At 41.2% G+C, this 18,774-nt stretch overlaps 1 protein-coding gene across 1 annotated transcript in view; it reads left to right on the top strand.

The window, feature by feature from the left end:
• Window positions 1-555: 555 nt before the first annotated feature.
• Window positions 556-18,774, top strand: part of FBXO16 (F-box protein 16) — a 52,365-nt gene continuing 34,146 nt past the window's right edge. Inside the window, exons 1-3 of the mRNA XM_024767746.1 lie at window positions 556-626; window positions 5,451-5,586; window positions 13,671-13,706. Coding sequence (XP_024623514.1) covers window positions 5,488-5,586; window positions 13,671-13,706 — 135 coding nt within the window. The 5' untranslated portion in view covers window positions 556-626; window positions 5,451-5,487. The remainder of the gene's footprint in view (window positions 627-5,450; window positions 5,587-13,670; window positions 13,707-18,774) is intronic.

Genomic DNA, 18,774 nt, shown 5'->3' with positions numbered 1-18,774 from the left:
CTGGTTCCCTGGTGTATCTGTCAATCGGCCTGAATTCTTTAACCCAATAGATTAAAAGTCATGTTGAAGCATTTGCGAGTTTGTGTGTTGGGCAGTTTTCCCACGTTCTTCCACTTCCTGTGTGCAGGTACTATTCTTTCACTGAACCTCTCTAGAATTCTTTTTCCTCCAACCTTCTTTTACCTGTTGGCCACTCTTAAAACCCGGAGAAATGGAGTTGACATTTTGGAACCCTGGAGCGACCAGAACGATGTAACTGGGCATGCTCAGTAGGTTGGCCTGATTTGGAACACACGTCTTGAACGAGGGCTTTTAAGGCTGTTTATTTCGGGATCGGCTGCATCTTCGTACTAGCATTATATTGGGAGATTGCAGTCCCTCCCACCCTCTTGGCGCTCACACTTTTTCGTTTTATCCGTGCGCCCAATTTTGGAGCCAGCCCTCCAGGATCTCCTGGCCAATCAAGAGACCACACATTGTTGCCTAAGAGACCCCGGATGCCAGCGAAAAGATTTATAGGCGGCGATTGGACTACTGGAAGGGGTGGGGGCTAGACAGAGTCAAAGAAACAGCAACTATGGCAACACCAGCGCCAGAGGCTTGAAGAGAAAGACGAACCAAAAGAGGTGAGAGCAGTGGGCAGTGCATGAAAAAGATGGAGGCTTTCGTTTGAGAGCTCCTCTCTCAGATCCTCCTGGGTCTCTCACAAACCTTGGCAGTGCCCCCCGGGAATTACATTTTGCTCCCTTTCAGCTGCAGTTCAAGTGACAGATGCTTCATATTTCTGAAATTAACAACCAACAAATAATTGTTTCTATGCCTATCAAGCACTAGCTCTTTGCACGGTATTATAGTTTTTCTGTTTCTACCTAGTTGAATATCAGATGAATTCATATTTAAGTCTAACCATACCCTCTTTCCTGATAATTTCCTGATAATATCTGATCTCCTCTGATGATACTGCAATGTACAATGGGTGAGATGTATGTTAGTATAGAAACTCAATCCTCTTCCACTCTGTAAACTCCAAATAAAAATCCGATCGTCCTGAGTTTAATACCAGTGGTCAGTTCCTAATGCTGAGTTTTATCCTTCCCTTCCACTAGTTTTAATCCTTAAACCGCCTCCCCTCCACTGTTGTATTCATTCATTCAGTTGACAAATATTTATTGAGCACCCATTACGTACATACTACTGAGATTAGGATTCAGGTAAGCAGTGTCAGAAAACCACATAAGCAAAGAAGCATCGGTTTTGTACCACGTTCTCTGATCTGAAGTTCAGTGTGTCTGGGCAGATAGTGCATGAAGGGAGAGAAAGGAGGATGAAGCTGAAAAGGTAGGTGGAGGTAAGTTCATAGTGGACCTAGATTTGCATGCTAAGAAGCCTGGATATTCTGTAGCCATTATCAAGCCTCTGAAGTTTTTTGAGCTGAAAAATGACAGGTATTTTTAAAAAATACCTCCCAAGGAGAGTGGTGATTAGCAAAGGTTTGGGGGGGTGGGGAAATGGGGAGCTATTGATCAAAGGGTACAAACCTCTAGTTATAAAATGAATGAGTTCTAGAGATCCTATCTACAGCATTGTGACTATAGTTAATAATAATGTATACTTGAAATTTGCTAAACGAGTAGATCTCAAGTATTCTCATCACACACACAAACGGTAACTATGGGAGGTGATGGATATGTTAAATAGTTTGATTGTGGTAAGCATTTTACAATGTATACGTGTATTAAAACATCACGTTATATACCTTAAATATATACCTTTTTTATTTGTCAAAAAAACAACAAACAAAAAAAGAAACCTCTCTAGCAGTAGACTTTTAGCTCCATTATAGCCAAGACTCTCATCTTTGTACCTCTAATACAGGCCTAATAAGGTCCTTAGTGCAGTTGAATAATGGTGACAGTGTGAAGAATGGCTTAGAAGATGGTATTGGAGGTACGTGACCACTGGAACTTTACCAGAGGACCTATCTTTGCCTTTAAACATGGAACTAGAACCACACATTGGGGGCAAGGGCCATAAGCCCTTTTTCTTCCTTTTTATCCAAAGAAAAATTAAAGATGAACATGCAACGACAGCCATTAAGGGGAAAAGAGGTCATAAAAAAGCAACAGCAAGCTTGTATGTTGAAGAAGGGAAGACAACTTGCTTTGTCTTGTTATTTTTATGTATGTTGTATAGAAGTGTCTGAGTGGTCTATACTGTGAACTGGTGTGGGCGTGCAAATATGCACGGTACCCATCTTCTAGAATGGATGGAGGAGGAAAAACTGTGAAGAGATAATGACAAAAGACAGAGCAGGGCACCTCCATTTGCCTGCTTCAGCAAGACTATTACCAAGAGGTCTCTTTCTCCTGGCCTGGCCCATCTCCTGAAAACCAAACTTTCCTCAAGTTGATTTGAAGAAAGCCTAATTCAAATAATTTCTAGCTCTAAGGACCCAGGACAAAGGAAACAACCAGTGTAAGGCCTTGGGGAGGCCCTAGAAAAGCTACTTTGTCCTAATCAGAAATTGTGCCTAGAATCAGTCAGATTGCTTCCTACACAAACTGGAAAGAGAGAGAGTTTCTCAGCTTGCAGCAGGAGTTTTCATCATATTCTCTAAGAGTTTTATGGCCCTGAAAAAAAAAGATTGAAAACAATCGGTTTAGGGAATTCCCTGGTAGTCCAGTGGTTAGGGCTCCACACTTTCACTGCCGAGGGCCTGGATTTATAGAATTTTTAAAAAAATTTTATTTATTTTTGGTGGCATTGGGTCTTCGTTGCTGAGTGTGGGCTTTCTGTAGCTGCGGTGAGCGGGGGCTACTCTTCGTTGTGGTGCACAGGCTTCTTATTGCAGTGGCTTCTATTGTTGTGGAGCACTGGCTCTAGGCACGCGGGCTTCAGTAGTTGTGGCACACGGGCTTAGTTGCTCCACGGCATGTAGGATCTTCCCGGACCAGGGATCGAACCTGTGTCCCCTGCATTGGTAGGTGGATTCTTAACCACTGCGAGGGCCCGGGTTTAATCCCTGGTCGGGAAACTAAGATACCACAAGCTGCACAGAGCGGCCAAAATAAATAAATAAAAATTTAAAATAAAACAAAGAAAAAACCAATTGGTTTAAAGAGAAGAAAGGTCAAACATGAATAAATAACAATAACAAAAAAGAAATATGTGATTTTTAACTGGGCAGATCTAGATTCAGTGACCATGCTTTGTACCTATAATTTGCCTGCTCACGTGTACTTTTATAGCTGCCAATTAATAACACTGTAATGAAATCATTTCTTACACCTTTTGCAACATAGCTGTTTGGAGCTAAGAATATAAGGACTGATCTGAGCCCCCTTATGCCAGTGGAGTGGTGACAGCAAAAAACTGTAGGAAGATACTGTCTACTGTTTAAAACCCTGAGATTTTAAAACATTGGCTTTATCTTCAGCTCTAACTTAAACCTGAGAGAGAATATTACATGTCAAGTGAGAGCCTCAAAATTTCAGATCTAGCATTTGGGGAATCCTCTATCAGCTAAACACTAGTGATTTTTTTTAAAAGAGCTGTCCAGTATTTGTTGCTGTAGTTTTCGCAGCCCAGAGATCAAGCAGGCAAGTAAGTCCTAGCCCCCTCACTCAGCACCACTTCCTTGGACATGAAACATACCTACAGAGAGGAAGAAAAGCACAAATAAGCAGAAACATGGAGGATACATACTGAAAATACCATCAGTCTGCTTTAAATATTTTTCACCTTAAAATATTTTGTTGTGGGCTTCTAAAGCACAGGCTTTGAGGCACTCTGTAAATGACAGGGAGTTCTAAGAAAGGCTGCAGGGATTCTACTTATCAAGACCACTCATCTGTCAGGCATTCTGCTTGAGCCTTTTTTCTCTAACCTTTGCAACAGCAGTTGAGGGTAGATACGCACATCCTTATTTTACAAATAAGGAAACTGAGATGGATTCAATAACTTGCAAAAAGTTACACAGCTAGTAAGTTTTAGAACCAGGATCCAAACTGTATAAGGTAAAAAATTTTGGTTGCAAACGACAGAAATAGATTCTAGCTAATGGAAGCTAAAGAGGAGATTGATTTATTGTATCAGCTGGCTTACAAAATGAGTAAGAAAGGACAAGGGGCTTCCGAAGGTTAAGTCAGCAATGACAGCTTATTAGTCTGCTCAGAGCACCTATGGTACTTTGAATGACCACCTCAGCTGTAAAGTAAGGATAAGCCAGCATCAGTAAACTGGCCTAGGGGAATTCCCTGGCAGCTCCAGTGGTTAGGACTTGGCTCTTTCACTGCTGTGGGCCTGGGTTCAATCCCTGGTCAGGGAACTAAGATCCCACAAGCTGAGTGGTACAGCCCCCCCCCCCCCAGAAAAGTAAACTTGCCTAGCTTGGTCTCATGACTGGGGAGGGGGAGGCCACCTTGATTAACCAACAGAGCAGACTCTAAATAATGAGGGAAAAGTAATTCCTAATGGAAACTAGAGTGCTTTAATCAAATGAAGGAAGACATATTTAGTACTGGACATCTAAAAGCAGCACATTTCCCCCATTAAACCCAAATCTGTCTGTATCCAAAGTCTTGGCTTTATCTGTTGTACCATTCTACCTCTTAAATATGGTATCAAGCTAGAACCCTTGTTACCTAGATGTCAGAAAGATAAGAGGGGAGGAAGAAGGTCACAAGGGACAAAGATAGAGTGTTTTTATTCTGCACTGTGATTTTATAAATACTTCTTTCTGGCCAATATGGTATGTTCTTAGCTAGGAGAGATTCTGGATTTCTCCCATGGTTCAATGAGAATCAAGCAGAGGTAAGTAGACCTGGGTCTGATTTCCAGTTCTCCACTTACTGTCTGTATAAATTTGGGCAGAGAGTATTATTTCAGTGAGCCTCATTTTCTTCATCTGTAAAATGAGCTAAAACCCACCACCTCACCAGATTGTTATGAGTTTTATTTATTTATTTTTGGCTGCGTTGGGTCTTCCTTGCTGTGCGCGGATTTTCTCTAGTTGCGGCAAGCAGGGGCTACTCTTTGTTGCGGTGCGCGGACTTCTTGTTGCGGTGGCTTCTCTTGTTGTGGAACATGGGCTCTAGGCGTGCGGGCTTCAGTAGTTGTGGCACGCAGGCTTCAGTAGTTGTGGCTCACGGTCTCTGGAGCACAGGCTCAGGAGTTGTGGCACATGGGCTTTGTTGCTCCATGGCATGTGGGATCTTCCTGGCCCGGGGCTTGAACCCGTGTCCCCTGCATTGGCAGGCGGATTCTTAACCACTGCGCCACCAGGGAAGCCCTGTTACGAGTTTTAATTGAGCAAACATAAAAGTTCCTGACATATAAAATGTTCCCAATAAATGTTAGCCCTCCCATTCCCTGGTCCCAACGTACTAAAAGATTATATGGTATTAGTGTTTTTAGTATTCTGAAGATTATATGATTCATTTCTTCTACAGGTATAGTTTTTCTTGTGGAAGAATATCCAGTTATTTCATGATGGCATTTGCACCTCCAAAAAACATAGGTGGTCCCAAAATGCAGGCAAAGATGAGTACCTGGACACCCCTAAACCATCAGCTTTTGAATAACCGGGTAAGTGATAAGAGCTATTTTATCAGTTGGGTCCACGCCTTAAGGAAAAAAAAGTATTAAAATCTTGGTTATCAAAATACAAACATTAATTGTTTAGGACTGTGTAAAAAACAAAATGAAGGACTTTTTCAGAAACTTTAACTGAACGCTTGCTACATGGCCAGGGTTGGCAGTAGACACAAAGTTCCTGCCTAGAAAGAAAGGTCTTAGATTTGCTCTTTCCTCCACTGTCACTCCTCCTCTCTCTCACCCCAAATGCCTTTTCCCTTCTATCACTGGTTCTTTGCAGGAACCAGCGGAAATGAAAGAGGAGGGGGTGATGTGTGAGGAGTTCCCCCCAAAATAGGTTTTCTTGCTAGAGTTGAGGTTACTGGATAATGCTGTACATTTAACCAAGTAAATAAAATGAGTCAATGTCAGCTGATTACTCACATTACTCGGATTCTCCTAAGAAGTTTATTTGCCACCTGCGTTCTGGGGAGGTGCCAGCAGAATACACCAGAAAAAGCATTGCAAGTGTGGACAGCTGGGTATCATGTGGGCATGTAAGATTGCCAACCTCTGGGGATTTCTACTCCTGCTTCAATTAGGGGCAGAATTTCCAACAGGCCTGTGAGCTCCTATATCAGTACTTATATACAAGGACCATATCTAGTTGACAGTAAATTACAATCAACATCAATAAAACTGACCTCACTATCTTGCTCCTACACACCAGTTCCTCCCCCTAAGGAAGGGTATCACTTTACACCAAATCACTCAAGCTGCAAATCTTCCTTCTCCCTCTTGGGTCCAGGGTTTGGTTTTCCCCATCTTGCAAGCTAATAACTTAGCCTGTTACTTATGGCAAAGTCACTACTGTTTCACAGTAGAAGACAACAGATACTTGGGTCAGAGACAAAGAACTTTCTTACAATGCAGCAAGGGGCGTGAGCAACATGTTTGCACAGGTTCTCCAGGCCCACCTTGTGCCACAGGGGTGACGCAGAGACCCAGATACATACTACGCACACAGTGGGTCTGCACCACAGCTGAGGAGCAAGGAGCCCAGGGAATCCACTGCTTTCAATACTGAGCATTAGCAAGGCTGCTCTTGGTTCTAAAGGGAGTTAGTACCTCACCCCTCAAGGTTCCTTGCTGCCAGCACAGCCTGGAGTAATGGCCCAAGAAAAGGGCAGTCAGGACCTTGCACTCCTGGCATTTCAAGATATTTAGGAGATGAGAAGCTCAGGAAGGAGTGTCTGCCACTGCTCTGCCTCACTCCCATATGCAATTCGTTTTGAAGCTCTGAGTCTTCCTCCTAGGTCTCTTCATCCGGACCCCTTTTCTCCTTTCACTGTGTACCTCCAGCTCCACATTCTCAGTTCACGCCCTCATCACCCTTTGCCTGGCACATTGTAGTAACCCCCCCAACTGGTTTCACTGCCTCTATCCCTAGCAATCCATCCTCTCTTCTGATCCCAGAATGATCTTTCTAAAGTACCAAACTAATCCTATTAAGTAAGACTGATAACACGCTGCTCCAAAGGGTAAATTCCAACCCCCGCCCCACACATAGCACTGAGGACCCTTCATGAATTGACTCAACGAGCATCACAGTTCAAGCCCTGCCTCTGCCTCCTCTCATCCTACATCTGGGCCAAGCTCTCTCATCCCCTCCACGCCTTTGTAGTGCCCTCCTCATGGCCTCCTGTAAGAGTTATCTGAAATGTCATTTCTCGGGGAAGCCTAATCCCCCTTGCTTTTCTTTCTTCTCATCACTGTTTACCGACTTCTCCACTTGACTCTAATATGTTTTTATATGATCTTTCTTTTTTGTTTTTTAGGCCGTACCATGCGGCCTGCGGGATCTTAGTTCCCCAACCAGGGATCAAACCCGTGCCCCTTGCATTGGGAGCATGGAGTCTTAACCACTGGACCACCAGGGAAGTCCCGACCCTAATGTGTTAAGGGTTGCGATTCTGTCTTTTCTCTCTGCATCTCCAGAGCCTGATGTGTTTCCTGAAGCACAAAGAATGGAGTCAGAGGTCAGCTGTACTCACTGAGACCTCCTTCATTGACTCTGGCCTTCTTGTCCCCACGTCTCTCCTTCCTTAGCCTGGATTTGACCCTTTGCCTCTCTGAACTAACAGCTATGCTAATTGCTCTGGCAAAGCTGGAGCATCCATCCTGACCCCTTCTGCTCAGGACTTTCCTGTTTCTACTCATTTGATGCAGAACATGAGCAAATTTGGGAGAGAGACAGAGGAACCAACATAGCCATCGGAATACTGAGAAGTAAAAGGGAGAGATACTGGAAGGGAAAAAGATAAAGGAAGTGAGGAAAGGAGATCGAGAAATAGAAAAAAAAAAAAAGGAGGCACGAGGAGAAACAAAAGGAGAAGCAGAGAAAGAGAGAAATCCAGCCTTCACCCAGCCATGAGCAAAAAGCAAGTCTATTGACAGTCTTTTTTAATTCAGCTCAACAATTATTTATTGAGCACCTGTTTGCAATGCTCTTAGTTCTCCAACAGTTTACATAGCAGCTTCTCTGCTTTCTGCCCCCAGAAACTCCAGTGTTTAGTTTTGAAATACGTTTTCTCATAGAATTGTAAAGGTTTTACGCACGTGAAAATGTGACTTGAATTGAAATACGTATTCGTTGGATGTCTTCATTTTCAGAAATTTTCTTTGAAAAATGAGAAGTCTTCATCGATTTAGCAGCCATGGAGAAAATGTATCTTGATTGTCTGATTGTCTGATTGCCTGTTGCAGGTTGGGTTACTGGAGAAGCAGACTCTGAGATTGGCATGTAGGGCTTTGATGGGGGAAGGCTCTCAAGATCCATACCTGGGGAGGTGTGGGGAGGGAAGAACAGGATGTAGATTTAGGGCACAGGAAGAAGCTGGGCTGTCAGGCAGTTGCGACAAGGCCTCCATGGACCCTGTAGGACACCCCAAAGATCCTTCAGAGTCTTGCATTGCATCAGGGGGCCTGGCCTTTATACTTCCACACTGAGCATTCAGTGGATGGGATCTTAGTCAGGGCAGATCTCTCCAGCTCATGGCTGTCAGCCAGCAGCACTCCCAACAGTTGGGGGGAATAAATCCTTCAATCCTGGAGGGGAATCTGGGCCGCGCATCATAGCAAGCATGACACAGCCTTATCCTGGTTCCTGAAGAGCTGTTGTCAAATTTCATGATAATTTCTAAAGATGATATTTATTTTGTTGTTCAGAACTCCCATTTATTCCAAAATTGCTTTATTTTGGTTTAGTTAGGTTCTAGTTTGGAGTAAAATTATTTTTAAAAATCTTGGCGGACTTCCACTGCAGGGGGTGTGGGTTCGATCCCGGGTTGGGGAACTAAGACCCCACATGACGCGGTGTGGCCAAAAAAAAATTTTTTTTTAAATCTTGGCATGTGTATATACCCATATGTCTGTGTATTAATGTACATAGACACACCCATGGAATTTGGATATGTATATACCAAACTATTAATAGTGGTTTCCCCCAAAGAGTTGGATGGCATGGGAAGGTGGGAGGGAGGTCTGTTAGAAGAGTTTTTGGTTTTTACTTTATACAGTGCAATAATATTTCAAATTTTAAAACAATTTAAAAAACAAATATAAATAAAAGCAAACAAAGAACAAAAACTCTGAGAATTGAAAACACAGGTTCCAGATCAGCTGTACTAATAACCTCCTGCTTGACTTCAGTGAGTCACTTACATCTCTGATCTTTACTACCTTCCTTTGGAAAATGAATGGGTTGGGTCAGATGACCTCAAATGTCCCTTCCAGATCTAACATTCTGACTGTGTGGAAAGGATTAAAAATAGATGGCCAAGGATACAGCTCGGCAGAAGGTGACCATACAATAACTTCCAGGGCTACTCTGTATTTCTAAAACAGGGCGTTTGTCACCAATGATCAGCGTAATTTTGAGGTTCTGTTTTTGGTTTTTAATTTTGCCTTTTTTCTGCTCTGGAGTAAAATGTGAAATACGTAACTGTCTCAGACTGAACGTCACAGGGTTTTAACTTCACAGCAGGCTTTAAGCATAGAGATTGAATTCAAATGTAAACACCTAAAAAAAAATAGCATCATAAGTTTAGGCAAATATAACAGATTATAAAATAATTCAGACATTGTGAACTTTGAGAGAAGGAATGTTTTAAAAGTATGTATTTCTTTGCCACCCAGTGTTTTCATTGAAAATGATCAACATTTCTTTCTGAGTATGCTTCGCACATGTAGTACAGTACATGTTAAAAGGGTGTTCTGAGAAAAAGCACCTGACTACCATATACCCGTCATAATTTAGGAGCCCCAAAATGTCTTATTCTTAACTTTAATGATGTCACGTGGTGAAATATGGAACTGCAGTGTCAACAGACTAAAATAACAACCGTGGGATTTTGACTTAACAGCAGGCTCTGAGTAAACTGTGATGTAAACAGACTACAGCATTCTGCGAGGAAAGAAGACCCACTTAGTTTCAGGTGTACAGCCAGCTGATTCAGTTATACAAATATATATATATATTCTTTTTCAGATTCTTTTCCCTTACAGGTTATTACAAAATATTGAGTATAGTTCCCAGTGGTATACAGTAGGTCCTTGTCGGGTATGTATTTTACATAGAGTAGTGTGTATATGTTAATCCCAAACTCCTAATTTATCCCTCCACCCCCTTCCCAGCTCTTAAAGATGAAAAACCTGATTGCAAATCCTTGGAATGAGGACTGGCTCCAAACCAGAGAATACATGATTCTGAGTCTGACTGAGGACCTGACAATTAAATAATTTGTCCCAAATTTTATTTCTTGTCAAGGGCAGAGTAGAACCAGATCTGAGTTTGTCTGGTGTTTCTCCTCTCCCCCTTTACTCCCATCAGTTTCCACTTGGGTCTAAATGCCTTTTGGTAAAGAACTGGATTTGCTTGCATCCTGCTTAGACTTGGTTGTTGGCTCTCTAAACACTCCACCTCCCACCCTGTTCCTTTCCTGCCACCTTCTTGCTGACCCTCCTCTCCCCTTCAAGTCAGTGCCCCTTTCTTTCCAATGCCCCCTGTTACCATTGGACACCACGATGGTCATCATTCCAACCTCCTTTTGAAAGGAGGTTGTGGTCTTTGGACCTAATCTTTTTTTCTTCCCACTGTCAGGCCAAAGTGTGAGCAGCGGTTCACTGAGAATATAGGGCTGGGACTTCCCTGGTGGTCCAGTGATTAACACTCCACACTCCCAATACAGGGGGCCCAGGTTCGATCCCTGGTCAGGGAACTAGATTTCGTATGCTGCAACAAAAAATCCCATGTGCCACAACTAAAGATCCCACATGCCGCAACAAAGATCCCGCATGCCACAACTAAGACACGGCACAGCCAAATAAGTTTTAAAAATAAATAAATAACACATGTATCAATCTGTCCAACTAAATATAAGCTTAAAAAAAAAAAAAGGAGAACGTAGGGCTGGAGGTCAGGATAGGGAAGACCAGGGATCTAGGGAGGAACCAAGTATAGAGTTGAGCTGAACAGACAGTCTGGAACCAATGATTAACTCTTTGGGCCTCTGCTTATCCCCTCTAAAATCAGGGAATTGAACAAAAAGATCTTAGGATTCCTTTTAGCTCTAAAATTCTACGTCGTCTGAAACTGTTGTTCCATCAGCAGGTGTTTGTTGAGAGCCTGCCGTGGAGCCTGTGGAGCATATAAGGAAAAGTGGTTGTAATCTACACGGGAAGATGAAATGAACAAAATCACCTGGCAGGCAACAGCAAACCCTAGAAAGTCCAGGTGGAGCATGGGCTGCAAGTGGAGGAGGAGTTGGGAGGAGTGAGGTCAGCGGGTGCTGGAAACGTGTTGGTGCCAGGGACTTGGGCTGGGAATTAGATGATTGGTAGGATTTGGTTAGACACAAGAGTAGGGTTCAGGAAATATTTGAATCCTGATTTTTCAGTCTTCTGTATTCTCTAGGTTCTCTTCTATTTTTGTTGTTGTTTTGTTTTGTTGTTTTGGCCACGCCTGGGACATGCGGGACCTTAGTTCCCCAACCAGGGATCAAACCCGCGCCCCCTTGCAGTGGAAGTCCAGAGTCTTAACCACTGGACCGCCAGGGAAGTCCGCTCTTCTATTTTCATTTAGAAATTCTGAGTTTATCTGTTGCCGTTATTTGAGGGTCTTAGTAGCCCAGGCAGCAGTTAATTAGGGGGGAAGGGAGAATGGTATTCTTTTTTTTCTTTTTAAAGATAGTGGGTGTAGGAGTTTATTAATTAATTTATTTATTTTGGCTGTGTTGGGTCTTCGTTTCTGTGCGAGGGCTTTCTCTAGTTGCAGCACGCGGGGGCCACTCTTCATCGCGGTGCGCGGGCCTCTCACTATCGCGGCCTCTCTTGTTGCGGAGCACAGGCTCCAAACGCGCAGGCTCAGTAGTTGTGGCTCACGGGCCTAGTTGCTCCACGGCATGTGGGATCCTCCCAGACCAGGGCTCGAACCCGTGTCCCCTGCATTAGCAGGCAGATTCTCAACCATTGTGCCACCAGGAAAGCCCAAGAATGGTATTCTTTTTCTTCTTCTCTAAAGTATAAAAAATGTCTGCCTGTGATGTATGAGGTTCCGTGGTTAGTAGCAAAGATGACATCTTACAGGCCTTGAGGTTGTTGTTGAACCAGTTATTTCAATCTCCGTGTTGTATGCCCTTTGAAAGTAGAGTTTGAGAGTCTGAAAAAGGAAGGAAAACATATCTGTTGGAAGAATGAAGCCAGCGCCTCATCCTCCTCCACAAAAGGGAAGAAATAGGCCTGTGCTACTTTCCAAATAAGAATGATCTTAACAGTGCAAGAGAATTTAGATAGTGCCAAGAGGAAGGGAAAAACATCAGGCCCAATTTTGAAAGCTGACAGAGGGTGTAGTGTAGGAGTGAGAGAGACATTCACATCTGTTCACTGCTGTCTCTTACTTCCTCTCCCCAGAACTCCCTCCTCCGCCAAACATTCTCACATTAGTTGTCCCTTCCTCACTTATTCAAATATACAAATGACTGATGCTCAGAAAAGCCAGTTTAGAAATACACTCACATTGTACCGATACATCCATAAGGATGTTCATTTGTCACGATCACATTCATTTAGTCCGGCAAACGCGAGTCCCTGTAATATGCCCTGTACAGCACTCTGCACTGCACTGCAAGGTGACTAAGACATGGTTTCTATCCTAAATAGTATATAACGACAAACCTATACAGATAAACACTGAGCTGTAAGCCCAGAGGCGCACATATGCAAGTTTCTAATCCTACAAACATATAAGTCATGTACAACCCCCTGATATGTGAACTCATGGAAATATAAAAACAGAGCCACTCACTCATAAATTTCACAGGTTCTTATACTATTGATGCTGAAATATTTGAGGGAGGTTCTCCATTTTCCTGTTTTTCCTTTGTCAGTTTTTTCATCTCCTTTCAAATTCCAAAAATGATTTCACTTCACAATTCCATTCTTATTTCTTTTTTTTCTTTTTGGCCATGCCGAGTGGCTTGTGGGATCTTAGTCCCCATCCAGGGATTGAACCCCTGCCCCCTGCAGTGGAAGTGTGAAGTTCCAACCACTGGACGGCCAGGGAATTCCCAGCTTTTCTTATTTCTTGCCTTTAAAAAATTATTTCTTCTTTAAGATGAATTATTTCACATGGAGAAACTGAGAAAAAAGAAACTTTGCCCAAGTTAAAAATAAGTAAAGGTATTTCCCCAGTGGTTAAGAGTCCTCACTCCCAATGCAAGGGGCCCGGGTTCAATCCCTGGTCAGGGAACTAGATCCCGCATGCCGCAACTAAAAAAAAAAAAGAAAAGGTCCTGCACGCGGCAACGAAGATCCCGTATGCCGTAACTAAGACCTGGTACAGACAAATAAATACATAAAATAAATATTTAAAAAATATAAGTAAAGTACCTTTTCAGGTACAAAATCTGTTTTATACTCAGTAGATATAATGAAAAGCCTGTCAATATTTATTGATACTTTAATGATGTCTCTTTTGTAATGGGTATTTTGAACAGTGAAATATGAAATCATTCCATTCTTTTTTTTATTTATTGTAGGTATTTGAAGAAAGAAGAGCTCTGCTTGGAAAATGGGTAACTATTTAAAGTATACTTACTTCTGAGTCAGAAAGGGAAAGACAAATACCATATGATATCACTTATATGTGGAATCTAAAGTATGGCACAAATGAATCTACCTACAAAACAGAAACATACTCAGAGACATAGAGAACAGACTTGTGGTTGCCAAGGGGGAGGGGAGGAGGGAGAGGGATCGACTGAGAGTTTGGGGTTGGTAGATGCAAACTATTACATTTAGAATGGATAAACCACAAGGTCCTACTATATAGCACAAGGAACTATATCCAATCTCCTGGGATAAACCATAATGGAAAAGAATATAAAAAAAAAGAATACAGATATATATATGTATAACTGAGTCACTTTACTGCAAAGCAGAGATTGGTACAACATTGTAAATCAACTAAACTTCGATAAAAAAATAATTAAAAAAAATTAAAAAGTGGGACTTCCAGTGATTAAGACTACATGCTTCCACTGCAGGGGGTGTGGGTTCAATCCCTGGTCAGGGAACTAAGATCTTGCATGCCAGGTGACACTGCCCAAAAAAAAAAAAAGTATGCTTACTTCCATATTGTGTTATGTTATCATGGAGCCCAAAGAATTCAGTTTGGACATAAGGTAATGAGCAATTGCTCATTCCCTCAGAAGTTTGACTGGTACTTTCTGTATGTGTCAGTTAGGGTTCAGTCAAAAAAAAAGAAATCATGCCAGTTATTTTAACAGACATAATAAATAGAACTGGTTAAATAAATACTAGAAGACAGAAAAGACAAAAAGGGGACACTGAGGTACCGTGGAGCTAGAGATGCAGGAAGTAGCTACCACCAGCTTCGCCGATACGTCAGGAGCCCAAAGAAAGGACTCTGGAGCTGGGACCATCCCTGTAGGGGACGTCTACAGAATAAAATAGAGGATATCATGGCCAGCTGATTCTGATATATCTGAGGAAGCATGATGGTTCTGGGAGTGTGGAAAAAACAGGATTCAGGAATCAACTGCTACTGCCAGGGTGAAGAGCTAAGGTGATAAGTGCCAGGAACAGCAAGGAAACAGAAAGGAGTGAGGTTCTTCTCTCTCAGTTTCCCTCTAGTGACCCCTCCCCACTGGCAGTATTTAACAGGGAGCCCGCCGTCAAAGGAGAAATTTGGTTTGTGGAGCCCTAGCCTTCCATATTCACAGAATATGGGGTGGGTTTGGATCTGAGAGATGATAGCTTAGAAACCAGCACAGCTCACCCACTTAACTCCTTAGCATCCATATACACCCCTCTACATATACTTAAACTTCCAAAGGAACGCTGTAACAACTTTATGCTTTTACCTAACAAGATATGACTATCCTTAGCACAAAGACTTCCACACTCTTCCTCAAAGGAAACATGGTCTCAGTGACTATTGTCCATCGTGATCAAAGCCCCCATCTCTGAGCAATGCGTACTACTCCTCAAATTCCTCTGCAGTCTCACCTGATAGTCTCTTCACTTAAGAGAACTGAAAACACGGCTATGCAAAAACTTGCACTTTTAGGTGAATAGTCTTTTGTACCTTCTGAAGTTTTAACCATGTGAATGTTTTTAATCATGTGAATGTATTACCTATTCAAAATAGTACTAAAATTTTATAAAATAAATTCACTAAAGGGACTTCCCTGGCAGTGCAGCGGTTAAGACTCTGTGCTTCTAATGCAGGGGACATGGGTTCAATCCCTGGTCAGGGAACTAATATCCCACATGCCACACAGTGTGGGCCAAAAAAAAAAAAAAAAATATATATATATATATATTCTAAAATAAATTCACTAAAAATTAATTTTAAAATACTGCAATCTAGCTAAGTTTTTCTCATATTCTATTTATGTTTTTAAACTAACTTTGCATCTGTTACCAGAAACTTAAAAAAGACATTTATTTAGAATGACTGTATTTGCACTGTCATTCTACTTACTATTAGTGGAAATCCCTAAATTAATATAACCAGGGCCAGGGCCAATGTTCAGCCAGTGCTCAGTGGTATGGCTGACCAGCTACTATCTGTTTTGATTGGTTGTTAGCATTGCCAGTTGTTAAATATTTTCAATATCACCCTGGATGAAGTTCAAGGTCTTCAAACTTTTTAAAAGGTCCTGTTTATTCTTTTCTTTTACCATAACTGATAGAAACATATATTTGCAAAGATCACTAATTATCTATCTACTGCAGTTGGCTAAACTACAGGGGGTCGGCATGGTTCTATCATACTCCTTGTTATACATTCCTTGATGCTATCAGACATTTAATAAATATTTTCTAAATGACACTCACTGGTTTTTCTCTTTTGCCTAACAACAAACTTATTCCTTAAATTCACTAGATCACATAGTAATCTTCATACCCCCATGAAGGCTACATCAATTAAGTTTCAAGGGGATATTTCCAATTTATTTTATTTTATTTTTTTTTGCCTCGCCCTGTGGCGTGCGGGATCTTAGGTCCACGACCAGGGATCAAACCCATGCCCCCTGCAATGGAAGTGCAGAGTCTTAACCTCTAGACCGCCAGGAAAGTCCCTCCAATTTACTTTAATTCCGTTTTCTCTCTCCATTTTAGTTTTTAAGGTTTTTGTTTGTGTTCTTTACAAACAACATTAAGAGATCGATAACATAAGAAATGCATTTTCCAAAAAAAGAAAGGAGAAATAAGGATGTCGATTTAAACATAACATTACTTGGATATTCATTGTAGGGACTAAGTATTGGTTTTAAAGGTCCATCTAGTATTAGAAATAAAGTCATTTTTTAAAACAATCTGGATAGTAAGAGGCAAGATTTAATATGAGACCTATTCAATGATAAACAATTCAAAAGTATTTTATATTTAGCCATAGAATGTCATTTTGTTCATACATTTGCACATGGCAAATGTCTGATGTTCTGTACAGTTACAAACAAAATGATTAAGAGAAACTGAAAGAAAGCTCTTCAACTTTGCTGTTCCATGCTATTACTTAATCCATTTTCTCTTAAATCCTCTCTGCCCTTCAATCCCTGTTAGAAAAGGCAACTACTTCCCAATGGACAGAAAACACCAGCAGAAGTATTTCAGTTGAAAAGATAGTATTTCAGACTTTTTCTCAGCTTCTGCTGTTGTTAGAAATAATTGTAATGTTATAAAGAATTTGATTAAAGTAGATGGCATCACTTTTAACTTGCTAGAAACAACCGTAATCAGAGTTAAAATTCAAAAGAGATACAGGAAAATATTCTGCAAGTTGCTTGATAAAGATTAATATCTGATGAATGGATAAAGATGATGTGGTGCATACATACAATGGAATACTACTCAGCCATAAGAGAGAATGAAATAATGCCACTTGCAGCAACTTGGATGCAACTAGAGATCATCATACTAAGTGAAGTAAGTCAGAAAGAGAAAGACAAATACCATATGATATCACTTATATGTGGAATCTAATGTATGGCACAAATGAACCTATCTACAAAACAGAAACAGACTCATAGACATAGAGAACAGACTTGTGGTGGCCAAGCGGGGAGATGGCAGGGAGAGGGATGGACTAGGAGTTTGGGGTTGGTAGATGCAAACTATTACATTTAGAATGGATAAACCACAAGGTCCTAATGTATAGCACAGGGAACGATATACAGTATCCTGTGATAAACCATAATGGAAAAGAATATTAAAAAAGAATGTATATATGTCTATAACTGAGTCACTTTGCTGTACAGCAGAGATTGGCACGATATTGTAAATCAACTATACGTCAATAAAAAAATTGAAAAAAGATTAATAGCTGAGATATATAAAGTTACTACAAATCAATAAGAAAAATACAAATACCCCTACAGAATAATGGGCCAATAGAAGAATGAGAAATACACAAAAATATATGTGGCCAGTAAACATGGAAACTGTGTTCTTTTTACTAAAATTAGAGAAATGCAAATTAAAATAATGAGATTCCCAACCCCTCTCTTGGTCTATGGGGCAAAAATTGAAGAGATAAATAATATCCAGCGTAAGTAAGCATTCACTGGGGAGTAGTAGGATATGCTTAAAACACAATTAGAGGGAATGTAAAATAATAAAGACTTTTTAAAGACAATTTGACAGGATCTATTAAATTTTTAAATGCAGAATCCTTGAACCTATAATTCCACTTCTGTTTATCTGGACTAGAGAAATATAGACATAGGACATGAAAAAACGTGCGCAAGAATATTGCAGTGTTTGTAGGCACGTGTGTGTGTGTGTGTTTTGGAAACAACCTAAATGGTATCAGTAGTATATTGAATAAATAGATCATGGCATATGTGTACTTCTATGAATGACTGGAGAAAATATCATGCTCTGCAGTTCACTGCATATCTGGACGTTTATGGCTATATTTTGTTTGTTTTTAAAACTGTTGTGTAGTATTCCATGGGGTGGGTATACTCTAATTTATTTAACTGCTTCCCTATTTTTTTAAATAAATTTGTTTATTTAATTATTTATTTTTAGCTGCTTTAGATCTTCGTTGCTGCGCGTGGGCTTTCTCTAGTTGTGGTGAGCGGGGGCTACTCTTCGTTGCAGTGCGTGGGCTTCTCGTCGCGGTGGCTTCTCTTGTTGCAGAGCACGGGCTCTAGGCGCGCAGGCCTCAGTAGTTGTGGCATGCAGTCTCAGTAGTTATGGCTCACAGGCTCTAGAGCGCAGGCTCAGTAGTTGTGGTGCACGGGCTTAGTTGCTCCGCAGCATGTGGGATCTTCCCGGACCAGGGTTCAAACCCATGTCCCCTGCGTTGGCAGTCAGATTCTTAACCACTGCGCCACCAGAGAAGCCCCTCTATTTTTTTTTAAATTTTATTGACGTATAGTTGATTTACAATGTTGTATTAATCTGCTGTACAGCAAAGTGATTCAGTTATACGTATATATTTTTTCTTTTCCATTATGGTTTATCACAGGGTATTGAATATGGTCCCCTGTGCTACACAATAGGACCTTGTTGTTTCAACTGCTTCCCTATTGATGGCTGTATGTATACGTAAATGCATAGAAATGCATGAACATCAAACTGTAAACAGTGGTTATTACTGGGGAA

The sequence above is a fragment of the Neophocaena asiaeorientalis genome, unplaced genomic scaffold, assembly GCF_003031525.2.
Source record: "Neophocaena asiaeorientalis asiaeorientalis breed wild unplaced genomic scaffold, Neophocaena_asiaeorientalis_V1.1 scaffold523, whole genome shotgun sequence".
Classification (NCBI taxonomy): Eukaryota; Metazoa; Chordata; class Mammalia; order Artiodactyla; family Phocoenidae; genus Neophocaena; species Neophocaena asiaeorientalis.
Note: the sequence above shows the minus strand (reverse complement) of the source record. Positions and strands in the feature narration are given on the sequence as shown.